Below are 21,074 nucleotides of genomic sequence, written 5' to 3'. Positions count from 1 at the left end.
AAATATGTTATTTCAGAGGACTGCTTCTGTCATGTTTCAAGTCCTTCTGTAGAGGTGGTAGCTTTTTAAAAATCTCAGCTTTCCTAAGGTTAACCTAACCACTGATATATCATCCTACAGTTCAATAGTCTGGTACTGTGACTTCAATTTAGCTATTCACATCCTGACAGGTCCGTGAGAAGCACCTGCAGGTAACACTGCTATTAGCAAAACACATGTACTGTGCCGAAAAATATTATAAAAAATATTTGATAATATTTGACTTCAAGATAATGCTGAGCTTGTTAAAAAAAAAAAATTTATTCCCCCCCCCCGAAGTATATTAAACCATCTGTTTACCTACAGGAACTGAATTATCTGCAGGTCACCTGGTTGGCTTCCTGCACCCACACAAGCCCTTCTAGGTATACTTAACTCATCAATACATTTTTAACCCACACTTCATCCTTAAAAAAAGAGAAAGACCTACCACAATGCAAAATTACATTCTGTACAGCTGTGAACATTTCATGGCAAATATAAAAAGGTAGCAGATTCTTCACCAGGACAGTCAAGTCTAGGAAACTGCCTAGTAAATTTACAGCACCATTCATTTGTACTTCTCTTTGGACAACACATAAATAAGTACTTTATTGATACTGAATTAGGCTTAAAGGTTTGTTATACTGTTTTAAAACAAGTAGATCCAATTACTATGTTTAGAAAAGTACAGAACTAGAAAATAGGCTAGCTTTGGTTTATTTCAATATTATTTTACCAAAAAAACTCATTAATTTAAGAAATTTGAATATAAAAATTACTTACCACTTCTTCTACCAGGTCTTCTACAATAAGACCTTGCTCATCTGTCCGTAGGTTTGTAACCCACATCCAACCATCTTCCAATTCGTTATGGACAATAAACATGTCTCCTTTAAGGAAACTGAATAGGGTTACAGCAAGATTTAAATCAGAGATACAATCATAATGTTAAGTTTAATGAACACAATGAATTTGAGTATAATTTCTGCAAAATATTTGAGGAAACCTGAAAAATGCATGAATTGATACTCCAACCACCTTACATGTCTTTTTCCTCACAGTTAAGTGGCTACTGCATATGAATACTTTGTTTTACATTTAGTAGCTAATACATAGTTCAGTTCTGTCAACTTTGAAGTGTGCTAAGGATGTATAAAACAAAAATAACATCACAATATTAAAAGTAGTAATATTGTTCTTTTATGAAGAGGGATCAAATACTAAACACAAGTAAAATAACCAGAGATACCCTTAATTGTCCTTCAGAAAATAATACTCCTTTCATAAAAAACTAATCTTGTATAATAAAAGCCCGTGGAATATCTACTCTTTATGTTATCACGTATGAAGACAAGTTCTACAAAGAGAATACAGAACAGTTAGCAGAGAAGCCATGCAATTAGCTACAAGAAAAGCATAAATAGGAAGCATTAACTTGTCTAAGGGAGTTTCATTTCTGGAACGTTAGTCTAAGTTACTCCTTAAGTGTTATCCCAAACTCAGGTCATATGAAAACCTTTCACTGTAGCACAGCAAGACTTCTCAATCAAGTTTGATCAGGGTACAGGAAATAACAATAAAGTATTGAAGCTCATTAACTACTATTTCAGTCCAAAATTACATATCAAATTTCCATAGCATTTCTTTAATTTGAAGTAGGCTAACAGAAAAGGCATTAACTTGTGCACTAAGCAAACAGCAAGAACAAAACCCAACAAAACACTATTGAAAACACAGAATAATGAATCTAAATACTGAATTAATCTAAATCCTAAGAATGGGTGACAGACAGCAAGAGCACCCTCCATCAGCTCTATTACAAAGAACTATACATTAAGTTTCTGCATGGAACACAGGCTGAAATTAAGCTTGTAATACTTCAAACTTTTTAAAAACTACGATATTAAAATTTGAAGTCAAGATTCTCTGAAATGCAGAAGTCTTCAAGAGCATATTAATTCAACCTAGAACAAACTGAGAACTTCGGTCCCAGCTATGCCATGAACAGAACTACTTTAGCCATGTGGATCTCAAAACCCAAGAACTTTTCATTTTAGCTGCATACTAAAAGAGAGAGAAAAAGGTATAATCTTCTACATTTTTTGTTATGATAGCAAAGTAATAAAATCCTTTTTCCTCTTAAGTTGGTAGGTGCAATAAGGCGCTTAATGGACTCAATCTGTATTTTTATTCTTGCACATAGTAGGAAGCCTTACTTGCAATATGCAATTAGAGAGTCCCATCCCTGTCATACCATCTTCTTCTCATCTGCTTAGAATAATATCATCTCAAAGACAAATATCCTCACAGCATTCTTTAAAGAGGTCAGATCGGACTGGATTGTGAGCCTTGGGATAAATTTCCATCTCAATGAGGATATAAAGCTCCATATGCCTTTCTCTGTATCTTAGGCTAGTGCTCCCAAACCCAAGCCAATTCCCAATTCAATTGGTGTGTTAAATCAACTTAGGAAACCCAGACTGTCTCATTAGAGAGATTAGAAATCATGACAAATGTCTTTCAAATCCTCCTACTTTTCTGTGTGAAAAAAAAATAATTCTGACATCTCAAAAAAGCAGTATCAATTCCAAGTAACCAGCATATCCTCTTCTATTGGATATGGGACTCTTGGTTTGTTTCCTTTCCACATAGCATCTCTTGAAAGGTGAGGAGTACTGACAATCCTTAAGAAATTATTGAGGTACCAATGTTAGAAAGGAAGTGAGTAACAGTTAACAGAAAAGTATGAGAACATGAGAGATAGGCCTGCGATTCAGTAATTTTCTAAGATCTTAAAATTATGGAAGATGACAAATTTAAAAGTACAATTTGTTCAATACAGAATCTTTCCAAAAGGAAGGAGGGATGAGAAGGGAAGGGAGAATCGTTCTCTCTCCATTTTATGAATAGAGAAGTAAAGAGAACTTAGAAAAAAATAGTCAACAAGTTTCTAATTTTACTTCTATAAACCTAATGTAACTTTCATTACAATTAATACAAAAAAATATACTGAGAATAAAAATTCTTATTGCTATTTTCAAAAAAAAAAACCCCCAAAAAACTGAACAGGAAGGCACCATCCTTTAACCTAACCGCATTAAGTTTAAGATGCAACTGGATGGTATTTGCATATGAGCACATATTTAAATCATTAGTATTTATAAATACTCTTGAGAATTTCACAACTGCTACTATTATTATAACATACCTTATTTCATCAGTATCTGGCACTTTGGTGTAAGGTAGAATTGCTCGAACTCTCCTTCTGTCCTCCACAGGCTACAATTTAAAAGAGAGCAAAGATAATGCTTTTTCCTCTTTGCAGTGTAGAATCCTTCTCCCCAGCCTTACGCTATTCTGAAGCAAAGGACTGGTAACAGTCACTTATATCCCCTTGCAAGTTTTAAATTTTCAAAGCCACTGAGAGTGAGAAAAGCGTAATTCACAGAATTAGCTACATGAGCTCTCATTTTATTCCATCTTCTAGCATGACAGATGTGTATCATCTTCAAAATAAATTATCAGTAAGATAATTCCCATAAAATTTTATTTTTAAACTTTCTTTCACTTAGAGTGAAAATTTCCATAAGGTCAAAATTCAGAAACATCTTTATTTACATTTTGGGTTTTGTTTGTGGAGTGCCATTATGCAGTGTTTTGTTTCATTTTAATTACTTATGTTGTTTTAAGGATGGGCATGTGAAAGAAGCCCCATTTGCAGAAACCTTGGTTATTTCCAGGATGCATATTTTGAAATCATTGTTAGATACACAAAATGGCATAAAAGAATAGAGGTTATATTACAATGGTGCTCTTTACTAGCCAAGAACTGCACATTTTCTTTTTTAATTCTGTTTACTTACTACACTATTACTACATTTGGAGATAACTGCAACATCTGACACCTAGCTTTCTCACTACACATTTTCTTAAACAGCAATTTTAAATTTTTTAATCACTACTTTGCATCAGTAAGAATGCATTTTTATATTCCTTATTCTGCTGGGTTGACCCCGGCTGGAGGCCAGGTGCCTCCAAAGCCGCTCTGTCACTGCCCTCCTCAGCTGGGCAGGGGGGAGAAAATATCACAAGAGGCTGGTGGGTCGAGATAAGGGCAGGGAGAGATCACTCACCAGTTACCGTCACGGAAAAAACAGACTGAACTTAAAGAAAAAATCACCTCATTTATGACCGAGCAAATCAGAGCAGAGCGATGAGAAATACAGCCAAAGCTTAAACCCCGTCCCCCCAGCCCTCCCTCCTGCCCGGCCCAACTTCACTCCCCATTTCTCGCCCTCCTCCCCCACAGCGGCACAGGGGGACGCGGAATGGGGGTTGGGGTCAGTTCCTCACACGCTGTCTCTGCCGCTCCTTCCTCCTCAGGGGGAGGACTCCTCACACTCGGCCCCTGCTCCAGCCTGGGGGCCCTCCCACGGGAGACAGTCCTCCACCACCTTCTCCAGCTGGAGTCCTTCCCACGGGCTGCAGTTCTTCACCAACTGCTCCAGCGTGGGTCCCTCCCACAGGGTGCAGTCCTTCAGGAACAGACTGCTCCAGCGTGGGTCCCCCACGGGGTCACAAGTCCTGCCAGCAAACCTGCTCCGCCATGGGCTCCTCTCTCCACGGGGCCACAGGGCCTGCCAGGAGCCTGCTCCAGCGTGGGCTTCCCACGGGGTCACAGTCTCCTTCAGGTGTCTCCACCTGCTCCGGCCTGGGGTCCTCCATGGGCTGCAGGGGAATCTCTGCTCCACCATGGACCTCCATGGGCTGCAGGAGGACAGCCTGCCTCACCATGGTCTTCTCCAGGGGCTGCAGGGGAATCTCTGCTCCGGCACCTGGAGCTCCTCCTCTCCTCCTTCTGCACTGACCTGGGTGTCTGCAGGGTTGTTTCTCTCACATCTTCTCACTCCTCCCTCTAGCTGCAAAAGCTGCTGCTCCTTTTTTGTTTTCCTTCTTAAATACTTTTTCCAGAGGCACTACCACCATCATGATGGGCTCGGCCTTGGCTGGGTCCATCTTGGAGCCGGCTGGCATTGGCTCTATCGGGCATGGGGGAAGCATCTAGCAGCTTCTCACAGAAGCCACCCCTGTCAAAATCTTGCCATGCAAACCCATACACTTCTACTTCAACATATGCTGAACCTATCCAGAACTACAGGGAACTTTCTACAATGCTTTTTCTGAAGAAAACTATGAATGGTGATTAAAGTTACTAACATTTAAGTAAATGACACTTAAAAATTTTACTATAAAAACTTTACTACTTGCCTCCGGAGGTGCTACTGGAAATAAGAGCTTTTCCCCTTTCAGCAAACAGGACACATGACTGTAATAACCGATTAGGTCTGACAGCGAAGCAAAACGACGTCCACCAATGTAATAGTCTCCACACATGGCAATAATCCTATTAATAAAAAAAAAAGCTTGACATAAAACCACATTTTTTTAAGAAAAAGGAAATTAGGATAATGTTTAATTATTAAAGCAGTGTCGATATTCAGCAAAATGCAGTATTACAAGCTCTGTATAGCATGTAAGTATATATCACATGATGCACCAGTATTTTAAGACTGTAAAGGAAGTGCTGATTCACAAAAAAAGCCAGTACATTTGTCAGAACTAAATGAAATTAACCAGAAAAATGTAATTGTGAGTGTCTTGAAAACTGAAATAATGCACTAGTAGATCAAACAGCATTATTACCCGTATCATGCAGGACACAGACCTTTTATGACAGGCTTTCATACATATTTAACAAAGTATTAAAATATCTTAACAACAAATAATTGCACTTGATTATACAATGCAGAAAACAAACTCCTTCAAAAATCAGTCACTTGCTTACAGTTAGTTTAGAATCCTTATTAAAATTAAGAAATTACTTTGGAATAATCAAAGTATCTCCTTATACTCAATTTAAAAATTTGCTAACTAATGGGAAAGAAGCTTACAAAAACATTTCAGTAGTTTAACACAACAAGGAATTCTCACAAAACTGTTTACTTTATTCTTTAAGGGTTGTGTTTTTCTGAAAGTAGAGAGATTTGTTAATGCATTGTCATATAAAAAATGGGAAGTACCATGTCTGTTCACATTGACAATCAATACAAATTCTAAAAGCAGTCAGAAATTATTTAGGTAAAAGGGTTAACAGTATTCAAAACAGTCCTGTTACACTCAAGAGTCATTTGCAAAAGTGAAGAAGAACTTAATCTGAAAGAACTTTTATATTTTTGATGAGATAGTCCAAAGAAATGATCGTATTATGGAAATCGATGGCATCAAGCAGACCTGAATTTTTCCAGCAACGCACAGATCAGACAAGAGTCCGGAGTAGCAGCCGACTTGCATTATTACAAAAATGTAAGAAATTGAGAAACAAATTATTACCAAGCTAAGTAAATTTTGCTGTTAAAAAACGCTAAAATCTAAAAGCTGATGTTAATTGTCTCTCCAGTTTCCAGAAGAGAGACAAATTATCTTAAGGATATTTTGAAATAAATTACAGTACCAAGAATAAATGTATTTGACTCTTTTTAGTGTTCTACTTTGACTCTTCACAAAGCTTGTGAACAACTCAAAAACAAATGGAGGAAAAAAAACCCCAAGCCCAAACATTCAATTGCCAAGAAACTTATCCTTCATCCCAAACGAGTACAATCTTTATTGGTTTCTTCCATTTTTACTCTTTTTCTTTAGCAGGTCAGTATTCTGATACATTTCTGCCCAAAAATCTTCCTTCTCGGTCAGTTCTTTGAACAAAATTATTTCTCCCAGTGATGTATCCCAAACATGTATACAAAGATGAATCTTCAGAGATGAAATCTAAAGTTTTTAAGCATACAGCACTGCAAGGGGAGTCGGAAAACAATATAACTTCAAGGATATAGGCTAGATCTTTTGGTATATTTTCTGTAAGATTGCTTGGTAAAACTATTCAATAGAGATTAGGTTCTAAATGAAATTTAGTGTTTCAGATTATTATTTCACCAAGCTTAAATGAAACCTTTCTTCAGAACACTGATCTAGCAAACACAGAAAGACTTCTGTAATCACAGAAAATTCTGAAGGACAAGACTAAACTATAAATATTTTCCTTCAAAATATTTTGTATCACTGACTCACCAAAAAAAGGTAACACTTCAGTGAAAGAAAATTTAGTTTTGACAGATTCATATGCTATAAAGCAATCATATGCTGCATGAGAATATGTCTTCATGCAACTTTCAAGAGGCACCAAAAGAATTAAAAGAGTTTAAGAAACTTTCATCTAAAATGTTGGGATTTCAGTTGCACAGAAATCTAAGTTTAGTGTGAAAAATAACACTTTTAGGAAACAAAATATGAGGGATATTTTTTAGCAATGGAAGTTTCACCTATTCCTGCTAGGCTGCAACTGGCAAAGATCAAGCTTTGGTGAAAACAGCACTTCTGCTCAGTGGGACATAGGACATCTACCCCTATATTTGCTTAAAGTTACTTTAAGGCTGCCGTTCTTGAGGTAGGCAATGTTCTTGCATGTAACACTTGTCTATCTAATAACAAACAAAAATATACACTTGGCAGTCAAAGAATGAAACTAAAAACATGTTCAATCTCTGAAGACCAGTATTAACTAACAAATTAATTCCCTTTGGATATTTATCTCTGTGTGCTTTATGGATCTCAAAATGAAAGGTTCTTTAAGGTTTGAAAATGTTCTCAGGACCCTTTCCTTAGGGAATCGGAAATCATTGGACTATTTTTTACCTGAGATGCCAGAAACACTTTTATGGTGGGCATGAACCAATAGTCAACTACCTGATACTGACTACAAAAGGAGAAGTTATTAAAAGTAATCCAGGACTCTAAAACAGCACTAGAAAGCAAGTATTAGCACAGTTTACTTTTCTGCTACTGCTACACAGTAACCAGTTCCCAAACAGCATCAGTATAGCTGAAAAGCTGAAATTGATAGCTCAGATGGCAAGATGCAAACATGAGATACTATTTCTGTGCTATACTGTCTGCACCTTCAGAGAATTATGCCTTCATGTCAATGGTAGATCAGGACCTCTGAACCACACTTCATCACACAGCAGATGCAATCAAAAAACCCCCTACATTTGCAAACCATGCACACAGTGGCTCATATGTTGGTATTCTGGATAATTCCCAATTTCAGAAGTTGAAGAATTTGCTTTGAATTTCTTTGTTGCTGTCAAGGCAACTGACAAAGACTTCTACTACCGAAGAAACATTTGCTTTCTTATTTTGTAAGATGAACATCATACTGCAGCACTCCACTTGCTGACTAACCTTCAAGTTCTTCTCAGAATACATGTCATTTACACTAATGAATTAATGAACTTACTAATGTACTCAGTTTGGCAATGATAAAATAATCCTAGTTACAACTTTGGATAAAGAGCTACTTGTATTTAGAACAACTAATTCTAACACACAATGAAAGCTGTTTCCAGTAAACCTTCAGATTATTAAATATATAATCTCTTTGTTTCTTTTTTTTTTGTTTTGGGGTTTTTTGACAGTTTTTCTCTCAAAATTAAAGAAGCAACCAGATGTGCTAGCACTTTAAGTACGTCCTGTGAGCTACAATGGCTACTACGGGACAGACTCAAAACAATCTCCCTGACTGACTAATGAAACATGTCGCTTTAAGTCTATTCACAACTGCTTTAGACAGGCTTCTCTATCCAGATGCTAGTTTCCTCACATTTTTGTTCTTTAGCCTATAAAGTAATTTTTAAGCAGCATATTTTAAAACAATTAAACACAAGTAAAAAGATGTACCATGCAAGAATGAAGAGTCGAAAATATTCAATTATAATACAATGATTTTTTTCTGTTTGTACTCTATTGTGTTCTAAACCCAAAAATAAACAGATTACAGTATTTTAAAATAAAACATTTAATGCTCACCTAAAATGATTGACATTTGTTTTACTAAGGAATGAAAGCACAAATGAACCTGGTCTCCGATCACTCTCTCGAATAAGGTAACTTCCAGGTTTTCCTGCTTGTCGAAGACGTTCTTCTGCAATTGTTCTGTCAAGTTTTCCATGATACCACCTGAAAAAAGAATAATAATGGCTATCCTTAGAACTTAAGACCTGTGAAACTAACAAAAACTTTCAGTCAAAACTGATTTAACTCCAAACCCTTGTTTCAAAGTTATCACATCTTTACATGTTCAACCTCTCAGTTTACTTATTTCCAATAAACATAGTTTTTCAGATAACATACTCCTCCCAAGGGGCAGAGGCTCTATAGATATCATCAGCTTTTGTCTCCTCTCTAATTTGCTTATTTTAAATAAACAGAACCAGAGGTGACTGATGTGACTCGGAAAACTGTTGTATTTTGAAGCCTACACGGGCTTCAGTTCAGGCTGGATTTTCCAAAAGCATAAACTGAGAAGTGAATTGTAACAACCTGTTTCTCAGCTGACAAACACACATACTGCCGTAGCAGAGCATGCATTGAATTGGAGAGCAGCCACCAGACCACCATCCAGCCCCAAAACAGTCTTTCCTAATCACAATGCATACCCTACCAATTAAAAGACAGTGCAGATAGAGGCATGGCAAATCACAAACTGCTAAAGGAACACTTCAGTCTAAAGTAAAGGTTAGACTGCTACCATTCAAGAATTCATTAGCATTACCTCAGTTTATTTACACAGCTTTGTCAGAACACTTCACTCAAGTATTACTTTATTTTTTTAAAAAAGCAGCAATGGAGAGCATCATTCAAATATAAAGCCAAGCATTGTTCTCATCACCTTCATAAAGCCACAGCATGTGCCACAGCTACATACTGTAATAATTTATCTGCTCTGCATCCATCGTCTAACTATGCTCCATTTAACCTTTAATTTCCACGCTCAAGAAAACATCACGTTCCACACAGCCACTATTTTAGACAATTTAAATCATTTACCATTTCAGACCACTCGCCTTTTAGTTCTTACAGTTCACATATGCCTTGCAAGAGTCACAAAAATGCATTTTGGAAGAGATATCTAAATGACCTTTTGAACCAACACCAAAAATTGCACAGATTGCAGTTCTTAAAAAAAAAAAAAAAAGAATAGCTGAGCTGCTGATAAAATCTGACCAGAAGCATTTTTCTTTTACAAAGTGGAAGCAAAGGTCTTGAAAGCTTTTATCAGAATGAAAATCAGATAGACTAAACCAATAACCATCATGTACACCAGCAGAAGCAGCACCAGTGTAGATAGTGTTTAACCTGGCAAAGCTGTGTGCTTGCTAGCACAGCTCTCCTTTGCTTCTCTTCCTCATGCTGATCAAAACAAATTAAACCAGGAAAAATGCTGTTGTGTCTGTACAAGGTAGAGCACTTGAGGCTGCTGCAGGTCGAGTTACGCCAGCGAGCTCCTGTCTCATCCCATTCCAGAGCATTGCAGAAACTTGTCGCTTAAAGATCGTCTGCAAAGAAGTGGATCACACTACACCCACCAGGAGGGTCCTTTAGGAAATGAAACAACATCAAGACCATCTATTTTGAAGCACCTGGGATGAAATATTCTGCTTCTCAGTGTGCACAGCATGGTGAAAACCCAAGTTTGTTCGTTCCTTCCCAGCACATTCACAACAATCAGGCTTTGCTGTTCTGGATAGACCAACTGTCACCAAGTAAAAAACTCCCCAGAGAACCAAGAAACTTTCTTGATCAAGAAATTCTTTGAAACCAACATTCCATGAAGCCTATTTTAAACTAACAATAGGTTCACTAAGCTTTTATTTTTAAAATTATCTTAACTCTATTGAGAGACACATTGTGTCATTCCAAACTGAAGGGCACACTTTCAAAATGGGGAAGGTGGGAGTGTTAGTAAGAATGCAAATTACTAATAAAAACATCCTAAGAAAACAAAAAGGCAGGATTACTTGCAAACAAAACATTCCAACTTTTCTGTAAGGGACCGGATTTTTTACAATGATAGCACAAGCTTGGGTGTTCCAATTTTAAGACCAGAAGTTTTGAACAAAGAGGACACCCTTCTTGCCGATGACAGCAATATATATCTATATATATATATATATCTCCCCCATATTGGAGATTACTTCCTCTAATGCTGAACAGGCTATATATATTCTCTCCCATTCAACAGTTTTATATCAATCATAACAGATGACATTTATTACCAGGTAAAGTAGAAGCAGGGCTAAAAATTATTTGCTTCCTCATTTCAGAAGAAGTTTGTTTTCTGAAATAAAAATTTCTAGTTAATGTCTATGTGCAATTAAATTCAGTGTCACTGAGCACATATTTGAAGTATTAACAGCTGATGCAAAATACACTGTATTTTACAGCTCACTGTACATTCGTGTAACACACATATTACTCTATACCACTAACTACAGAACTAAGCATCAACACTGAATTTAGCTACCAACTGATATGAAGATACAAATAGCAGTAGAGCAGACAATATAGAGCAATGATAGCAGAAAACAGCTCAAGTGATATCCTCAGGAAGCCTCTGTAGATAGCACACATCTTTAAAAAACAGGATACACACTGAAGTACAAGCTTTTAAGATAGCATTAGAGCGTGCAAAATGCTTGTCGAGAAATAACTGCATTTTTCCAGAGAGCAGAGTTTCATCACTAGACAGAACCTCTTTATTCAAGCAACAGAAAGCATTAAGTGTTGAAAGACTTAATTTTCAGAAGTGCCCGTCTTATATTTCATCCAGCTATTACCTGTTTTCAGTATTATATGAAGATGCACTCTGCAACTTTGCATTATTAGCTTCAAGTAGCTTGATATCAAATAGTAAAGACTATTTTACGAAACTGCAGTACTCAATCTGATTTAAGGATATCAGATGCTCAATTAAGGATTGGCATTATCTTTTTTCAATACTTCTGCTAAAAGGTTGTGAGGTTTTTTTGCTTTGAAATACATTTGTAGATCAATTTTTCTCTGAATATTGGCTAATGTACTGAGCATAAATTCATACTAGTGAAAAATGGTAAGATCACTTATGCTGTATTATCAGTTATAAAGGAAGAATCCAGCCAATACTCAATGCTATCCAAAGAAAGTTTAACAGAAATGAACTACAGAACTCGTCCTACTCATAATTTCATCAGAGAATAAAGAGTGCAAAACACTCCGAAGGTAGGACCAGGCTTTCATAAATTCTGAAATAAATCCCAGATCCTCTGGCTTTAACCCTCAATCAGGTATCTCAATGAAGCTTGAGTTCAGCGTTTCTGCAAAAATACATCACAAGAAACTGGAGCCCTCTTCAGAGGCTCTGCACTATTTCAAGTTTTATAGGTCAAGATCAACAACTTCAGTATTTTTCAGCTGTAACAGCTTCAAGTTTAATGTGCTCACAGTCAGAAGCAATGCTTAACCAGATTTCTTGATTTACATCAAATACAGCTTCTGAACAGATGTAAAAGGCAGTCCTACCTACAGTGCACTGAGTCTCGTGAAAGGAATTAAGGTTTGGATAGGAGGGTATCAAATAAAAAAACCTGCCTAGCTGTTCATAAATATAAAGTTGCCCCTGTGGCTGTGACTTATCAAATGCATGTACTCAACACCATAACTCACTACCACTTAGATATATATCCTCCATCATTGCCAAAGACAAGATCCCTATTATTTGTAGTCAGTCACCTCTGCTTGCTTGCCTAGTCCTACTTAGGAACACTTTCGTATTTCTAACATTAACTTTGCAAATTTTTAAATGCTGACAACCCACTATTTTCACAGTGTTTTGAACAAACATAATTAAATGACACTGAATCACAGCTAGAGCCCTGACAATACAACAGCTATTACAAGATGCAGTAAAAGAGAAAATGCAAGTATCCTTGCAACAGAATGTTTTGGAGTGATTCAAATATAAAATGTCTTAGCAACTACAGATCACAATTTAGATGGTTGTTTCCACAACCACCCTAACTGCTGTAACAAACTTGTAAAATTGTTACCTAGATTGAGACCTTTATTTTGCTTCTAAAAGAATACCAGTAATAGGCTTGCAGGTTTCACAAACCAGTCAGAAGCTGTGCAAGAAAATACTCCCATCTGCCAGTTTAAATCAAAGGCAGCATGTTCAGAACTCCAACCCTATGTATAACAATCTTAATTACAGCAAACAGACAGAACACAGACACAACTTGCAAGCAGCTTATATATGCACACAAGCAACACACAGCTGCGTAGGAGAATGGTCCCGCGCTACAGCCACAGCTGCATCATGTGGCTGACAGCCCTAAGTCAGGTCATAAACCTCATGAGATGAGCTGCACTGCAGTTAGAGCTGTGCAACCTCTGGCCTGCGAACAAGAGCTCCTTAATTTTCCTCTGCTCCATGGAAGATGCTGGGTACCAGACACCCAGTCGCACCAGCCTCATTAGGCCCAGCCAACACTTTCTACTGTGAGCAGGAATGCAATTACACTGCATCCCTTTAGCAAGTTCACAGTTTAGGAAGTCAAAGGACTTCTGGCCCCCAACATGGACACACCACAAGGTCCGTACAAGGCAGAGGCTGTTCGCAAAGAGGTAGCAGATGGTAAATTTACCATCTGGAAGGAGGCAGCTGCTATTGTACATGTCACATTGTTGAACCAAATCCTTTTATTTACATATTTCCTTTTTACATGTGGGAAAAGCAAATACTACAAAGCTTTGTTGTTCCACTAAAAGATTCTGCTGTTACAGTACACTGCAATTTTTACTTAGAAACATAGTACGTTAGGGAGGAGGGAATGCAGGAGAAAGTGCTGCAGGGGAGTAAAAGTGCTTTTCAGCAACTTAGTACAAATGCAGATGTTGAGAATAGCTGCAGACCTATCTATTTCCATCTAGAAAAAAGTTATGGTGCACTGGAAAAACAGTCATCAAATGCCACTGCCACTTCACTCAATGCTCTTCTTAGCCATACCTTGCTGCTTGAACAAAACCTGTAAGAATGGAGAACTTTTAGGAGTCATGGTCAGAGCTCCCCTCCTATCAATTCAGTCACTGCCTTAGTACCTTTCACAGATGACAAGTTCTTGTTATCACCTCTGTGAGCTCTGTTATCATTAGAAGCAAAAGAGAGCAAAGATGACTATCTTGAACTGGGAAAATCAACTTCAAATGGCACACAGAAATCTCAAGTACAGTTTCATGAAGACAGAGGAGGGAACACAAAAAAATAATCCTGTATTCTTTTTTGTTTCTTCTTATCCTGTTGATACCAACCACCCCTCTCAAGCTTTCAATCTGAAGACTTGATGCTCCTATTCACTGTTCAAGTTCCATTTCAGTCTTATAGCTTCTCTCAGCCTAAAACACATTCCTGGTTTTACCATTTTAATCCAGACTCTGCCTTTTAACACTTCTAACCCCCATCTCTGTCACATTTTTAAGGCTGCATTACTTCCTTTATGCACATTATTTGGAAAGATTGTTTCACTCTGACTTTAATTCATGTCCTCCTTCTATCTTGTTAGTTACTACTATTCAGTAATTATCAATTTTTGACCGAGTCTTTGCAGTTCTCTGCATCACAAAGAACTTCCTGCCAGAAAAAGCTCTGCAAATATGTGTCAACCACTAAACTGGATGCACCTTTAAAATAATGAAAAAAGAGCTGAAACTAATGTGAAGCTAATTAAGTGTTCTTTGTCCAGTATGCATGAAATTGAGTGTCACATACTCTTCTAGGAAAGGCAGGGAGGTGTTTTCATCCCCTTGCATTGCTATGCCTTTTTCTAAGAGGCAGTACAATGCATGTAAGCATACCCATGTAAGTCTAATGAAGAATAATTCTTTTCTCATTTGAGTGTTCCAAAACCCCTTAGAAACAGCATGTGGAAAACTGCACCGTGCTGCACTTCAAGACCAGGAACCTGCCAAGTAACATGGGAAGTCACTACCATAGGCACTCCTCAGTGTAACAGCTGTGCCAACGTGTGAACCGTGGGACTTGCACACACCACCAGAAAAAGCTGTTAAAACACTTTCAGCAGATTTTACATCAGCTCTGGGCTAGAACAAAACAGATCAACCAAAAACCTCAGTACATCTTTAAAAAATGACTATGCAAAGATAATCGGACAGTTTAAAAGGAATACATTTAAATCACTAAGGAAAGAAAGGTTCTGAAAGTTTCAATTGCTGTGACAATGCTATAAACTTTAAAAGAGACAGAGATGTGACAACAGTATAATATCTGACATAGCCAAAAGATTTCTTCCAGTCCTACCTGATGTATACTTAGTGGAAAGAAGACTGATTGGCTAACTCATTTTTGCAAAAGCCACTGATAAGCAGGTGAAATATAGCTAAACTGGCTAGAAATAGTTCTTGAAACAGCTTATATTTTCTTACTGAAGGATCAGCTTAGGAAGTGAATTCTGGAACTCATTAAGGTTTTTACAAATAAGCTTCCCATTTTTACATGCTTCCTACTTGTGCTCTCAGGTGAAAAATATGGGGTTTTTTTTCCTCTCTTTGAACTAAAAGTAACTATTACAGAAACAATGTTAGTACTGCTAAACAAATCAACAGATACTCTTTGGTAATAATTAAGGAATTTCCAAGATGTTAATCTTGTCTGCCATTAACTGCATTAAATGTACCACATACTGCTTAACCTTCCTCCTCCTCCTTGCACCTCATCCTCTCTACCCAAGCAGAGGAGTTTTTTTGTGCTTCACTCTCGCCTCCTCTTGCAAGCTAGAATGCCTCCCTAGAGAGGTGCATCACACCCATGGATACGTAACTGCTTCTATAACGAGAAAACCCTGACTGTTACGCACTAAAAATTACAGATAGGTAAAACACCTGAATTAAAAGATGTCCAATACTTCCCACATGTACTAGGAACAACAGCGGGGGAATATAACCTAGAGAGTACAATCCATACACGACAAATCCAATAGCGTGACATAAAAGAACTGTGTGTACAATTAAGAAGAGACAAAAACACTGTTTCTAGACTTGAATATAGAACGATATGATTACTACAGAGGCTTGGTTACATACTGCTTTTGTAAGAATAAATCCACTTCTCCAGCATCCCTTCTATGCCAAGGAGTGGAAAGAACAAAAAGAAAATCTCTCCACAGATGCTTAAAAAGCACAAAAATCTACGCAAGAAAAAATCTGGGAAAAAGGTGTGGTTTGAACAAGATAATGCAAGCAATTCCTTAATCTTCTGGATTAAGTGAGTATCCAAGCTTGAGTCTTGTAACGTCTGTAGTGTTCCAGAGCAGTGGAACAGGCTGCCCAGAGAGGCTGTGGAGTCTCCTCTGGAGATATTCAAAACCCACCTGGATGCAATGGTATGCAACCTGCTCCAGGTGATCCTGCTCTTGCAGGGGGCTTGGACTAGATGATCCCCAGAGGTCCCTTCCAACCCCTACCAATGTGTGAATCTATGTCACTCTTCTAACAGATGGCAATATAAAAAAGGAATTGACTGACTTATGGATACTCTTAAATTTTATATATAGAAAAAGATGATACAATTTATCTATAAAATAACCACACAAAACCCAATGAGTAAGTCACAGATAAGAAAAAAAAAAGACAAATTTTAGAAAAACTTCTTACACAAATCTACACAGAATTACCGTATGATTCCTGAGCTGATTCTCAAAAGTTGGCTAAACCTAGATGTTTTCTGGAAACTACTCCGGAAAAGAAAGCAGTGTACTCTGCAAGGGGAAGTTCATAGAAGAAATCCTTGTCCAAATATCTGTAAGTAGCTATTAATAAGATCATATACCCACCCCTGCTGAGCCAGTGACAGTAATCCTTAACAGCAAACTCTAACATTTTAAATATTCCCATGTAGTTACATACTCCTTCAAGTATAATTACATACAGCTAGCAACTCAACACTAACATGAACTGGACAAACTGGCAAGACACAGACTGAATGGGTGGTCTCCAAGATAGATAGCAGATTGGGTCACAGGCCCACCACTCAGAGTGTGGTGATCAATGGTTTGTATTCTATCTGGGCCCCACACTGTTCAGCATCTTCATAAATGATGGGATTGAAGAACCCTCACAGTTTGTTGATGACACCAGACTGGGTGGTGAGATGGACGCGTCAGAGGGGAGAGCCATCTCACAGAGGGACCTGGGCAGGCTGGAAGAGCGGGCTAGCAAGAACAGTATGAAGTTTAACAAAGACAAGTGCAAGGTCCTGCACCTGGGACGACACAACCAAAGAGCCCAGCCCACGCTGGGGTCTGTGTGGCTGGGGAGCAGCCTTGCTGAGGGGAACCTGGGGGTTCTGGTGGACAACAAGCTGAACAGGAGTCAGCAGAGCACCGCTGCAGCAATGATGGCACATGGGATCCTGGGCTGCATCGCAGGGGCGTTGCTAGCAGAGATAGAGACTTGATCATCCCACTCTACCCAGCACTTGTCAGGCTGCACCTGGAGTACAGTCCAGTTCTGGTCCCCACAATTCAAGAAAGATGGGGACAGCCTGAAGAGGATACAAAGGAGGGTCATGAGAGATCAAAGGGCTGGAGAACCTGCCCCACGAGGAAACACTGAAGGAGGTAGGTGTCTTCTCCCTAGGGAGGAGAAGGTTCAGGGGGACCTCACCACAGTATTCCACTACTTTTTTTTATTTTTTTTTTACAGTGAGAACAATCATTTCCTGGAACAAACTACCCAGAGATGTGGTAGATCCCCCATCACCAAAGGTTTTCAAGATAAGATTCGGCAGGGTGCTACATAACCTCAGCTATGCTCCCTTTCCCACAAAAGACTGGACCAGATGGTGTCTCAGGGTCCCTCCAGCCTTGTTTTACAGCTCTATGATTTGATATATTCCAACCCTGATGAAACTGTACACTCACAAATCCCAGTTAGCACTTGAAGATGAACAATTATTACTGTTTGAGTTGAACAAAAGAGGAAACCCTAACAAAAAAAAATTATTTGGTATGAATTTGGCCTGAAAAGCAGTTGAAAATATCAAAACTTGAAGATGAAAATGATTTTTTAAGGGCCTGATCTTCACCGGAATCAGACTGCTAACCTATCCAAACACTGGGTACATTGAGTGTCCTGGCGACCTCGATAGTCCTCTGTTGAAATACAACTATCAACTACAACTAGCTATCTTGGTTTGTATACATTAATTTGTACACATTAATAACTGTAATAAAAAGATAACTTAGAAGGAAAAGGTAGACATTCTAAGCAAATTTATTAGATATTTAAGCAGCATTGTTAGCTAACTTAGACTAAAAAAAAAGGCAAATTCTTCAGCTTTTACAGCAGAAATTAGGAAATCTGCCTACACAGAAAACAATGAAATACTCTATTTACCCACCTAAGGATTTCTTGTACTTTCCTTTAAAGTCTTTCTTATTAGCTACTGCTACTGATGTGATTCCTGTCTACTTCAAGAAATAATTTTCAGGAAATAGGTCCTGTAACACTGATCCTCAACTATAAACAGTGTATTTATACACAAACAGAATTACTTAACTTGGAAGTGACTGCTGGGCACATAGTCCAACCCCCTATTCCTACCCCAGTCAAGCAGGGTCACCTACAGCAGGTTGCTCAGGACTGCGTTCACTCGAGTAATGAACATCTCCAATGATGGAGACTCCACAACCACTCTGGGCAACCTCTGCCACTGTTTAACCACCCTCCACAATAAAAAAAAAGGCACTTTTTAATATTCAGGTGGAATTTAAACATTTTTTAATTTGTTTCCATTTCTCTTGCCCTGTCACTGGGCACCACTGAGGATAGTTTGGCTCCTTTGTCTTCATTCCCTCCCATCCGGTATTTATATGCCATGGATAAGACCCACTCAAGCATATTGTTCAGGCTGAACAGTCCCAGCTCTCTCAGTCTCTCCTCATCTGACAGACGTCCCTTCATCCCTACTGAGTGCACCCTCTGCCAGTTTGGCAACGACACCAAGCTGTGTGGTGTGGTCAACACGCTGGAGGGAAGGGATGCCATCCAGAGGGACCTGGACAGGCTGGAGAGGTGGGCCCGTGCAAACTGCATGAAGTTCAACAAGGCCAAGTGCAAGGTCCTGCACGTGGGTCGGTGCAATCCCAAGCACAACTATAGGCTGGGCAAGGAATGGATTGAGAGCAGCCCCGAGGAGAAGGACTAGGGGGTGTTGGTGGATGAGAAGCTCAACATGAGCCGGCAGTGTGCGCTTGCAGCCCAGAAAGCCAACCGTGTCCTGGGCTGCATCCCCAGCAGCGTGACCAGCAGGTCAAGGGAGGAGATTCTGCCCCTCTACTCCACTCTGGTGAGACCCCCCTGCAGTGCTGTGTCCAGCTCTGGGGTCCCCAGTACAAGACAGACATGGAGCTGTTGGAGCGAGTCCAGAGGAGGCCATGAAGCTGATCAGAGGGTTGGAGCACCTCTCCTCTGAGGACAGGCTGAGAGAGTTGGGGTTGTTCAGCCTGAAGAAGAGAAGGTTCCCGGGAGACCTTACAGCACCTTCCAGTACCTAATGAGACCTACAGGAAATCTGGAGAGGGACTGCTTACAAGAGCATGTAGTGACAGGACAAGGGGTAATGGCCCTGAGCTGAAGGAGGGGAGATTTAGATTGGACATAAGGAAGAAATTTTTTGCAATGAGGGTGCTGAGGCCCTGGCACAGGTTGCCCAGAGAAGCTGTGCCTGCCCCTGGCTCCTTGGCAGTGTTCAAGGCCAGGTTGGATGGGGCTTTGGGCAACGTGCTCTAGTGGAGGGTGTCCCTGCCTATGGCAGGGGGGTTGAAACTAGATGGGCTTTAAGGTTCCTTCCAACCCAAACCATTCTAGGATTCTATGATCATCTTGGTGGCCCTGTACTGGGCCTGCTTCAGTAACTCCATGTCTCTCTCATTCTGGAGAGCCCAGCACTGGACACAGCATCCCAGATGTGTCTCACCAGTGCTTAGCAGAGGGGAAGGATCACCTCCCTCGAGCTGCTGGCAATGCTTCTCCCAGTGCAGCCCAGGATAATGTTAGCGTTCTTTGCCATGAGGGTGCATTGCTGGCTCTGTCCACAAGGACATCCAAGTCCTTCTCTGCAGAGATGCTTTCCAGCTGGTCAGCCCCCCGGAATGCGCTTGGAGTTATCCCTCCCCAGTGCCAGAGCCTTGCATTTCCTCTGCTGAATTTCACGAGATCCCTCGCAGCCCATTTCTCCAGTCTGTCTAGGTCGTTCTGGATGGCAACACACCCACCTCGTGCTTCAGCCATCCCTCTCAGTTTTGCATTGTTTGCAAACTTGCCAAGGGTGTACTCTGTCCCAGCATACAAGTCATTAATAAAAATGTTAAAGAGTATTAGTCCCTGGGTACACTCCAGGGACCACCACCAGTGACTTGCCTCCACCTGGACTTTGTAACGCTGATCATCACTCTCTGGGCATGGCCCTTCTGCCGGTTTCCAATCCGTCTGACTGTCCACTTATCTAGCCTGTACACTGTCAGCTTGTCTGTGAGGAGGCTATGGGAGACTGTACCAAAAGCCTTACTAAAGCTGAGGTAAACTCTCCTCACTTCTCCCCAGGCCAATGACCTCACTGTAGAAGGCTGTCAGGTTGGTTAAGCACAATTTCCCCCTCATAAATCCAGGCTAACTACTACCCATTATCTTCAACGCAAAACATAATTTAAAGATAGACTCATGGAAGAACAGAAATTTTTTTTCTGCTCCACAGTGATAAAGCAGATATTGTATATAAAAATAAAAAATACTAGAGACTGCTTGCAGTCTTTTATAGTACAGAAGAGTATATAAAACAGGACAAGTATATAAAACTTGTTGAGCATTGGTAAGATTTTATTGGTGCTGACCACACTCCAGAGGGACACAGAATTGTTTCACTGCAATATTTCTGTGCAGCAAAAAGACAATGCTAAAACAAGATGCCTTCTCCTCCCTCCTACTGGGCCTACCAGCGAGACACATACCAAGATTATTTTTTATTTTGTTCAAGGAGAAAGGAAGATATGTGGGAAACTGGAAAAATACTACGAAATCCTAAGAATTTATGGCTGAAAGAACAGGGG

At 39.4% G+C, this 21,074-nt stretch overlaps 1 protein-coding gene across 1 annotated transcript in view; it reads right to left on the bottom strand.

Moving 5' to 3' along the window:
- RASA1 (RAS p21 protein activator 1) overlaps nucleotides 1–21,074 on the bottom strand; it is a 65,139-nt gene that overhangs the window by 38,453 nt on the left and 5,612 nt on the right. Inside the window, exons 2-5 of the mRNA XM_054809417.1 lie at nucleotides 8,944–9,093; nucleotides 5,290–5,425; nucleotides 3,230–3,300; nucleotides 805–922 (exon numbers count right to left, since the gene is read on the bottom strand). Of these exons, the coding sequence (XP_054665392.1) occupies nucleotides 805–922; nucleotides 3,230–3,300; nucleotides 5,290–5,425; nucleotides 8,944–9,093 (475 nt within the window). The remainder of the gene's footprint in view (nucleotides 1–804; nucleotides 923–3,229; nucleotides 3,301–5,289; nucleotides 5,426–8,943; nucleotides 9,094–21,074) is intronic.

The sequence above is a fragment of the Grus americana genome, chromosome Z (assembly GCF_028858705.1).
Source record: "Grus americana isolate bGruAme1 chromosome Z, bGruAme1.mat, whole genome shotgun sequence".
In the NCBI taxonomy this organism is placed as follows: domain Eukaryota; kingdom Metazoa; phylum Chordata; class Aves; order Gruiformes; family Gruidae; genus Grus; species Grus americana.
Note: the sequence above shows the minus strand (reverse complement) of the source record. Positions and strands in the feature narration are given on the sequence as shown.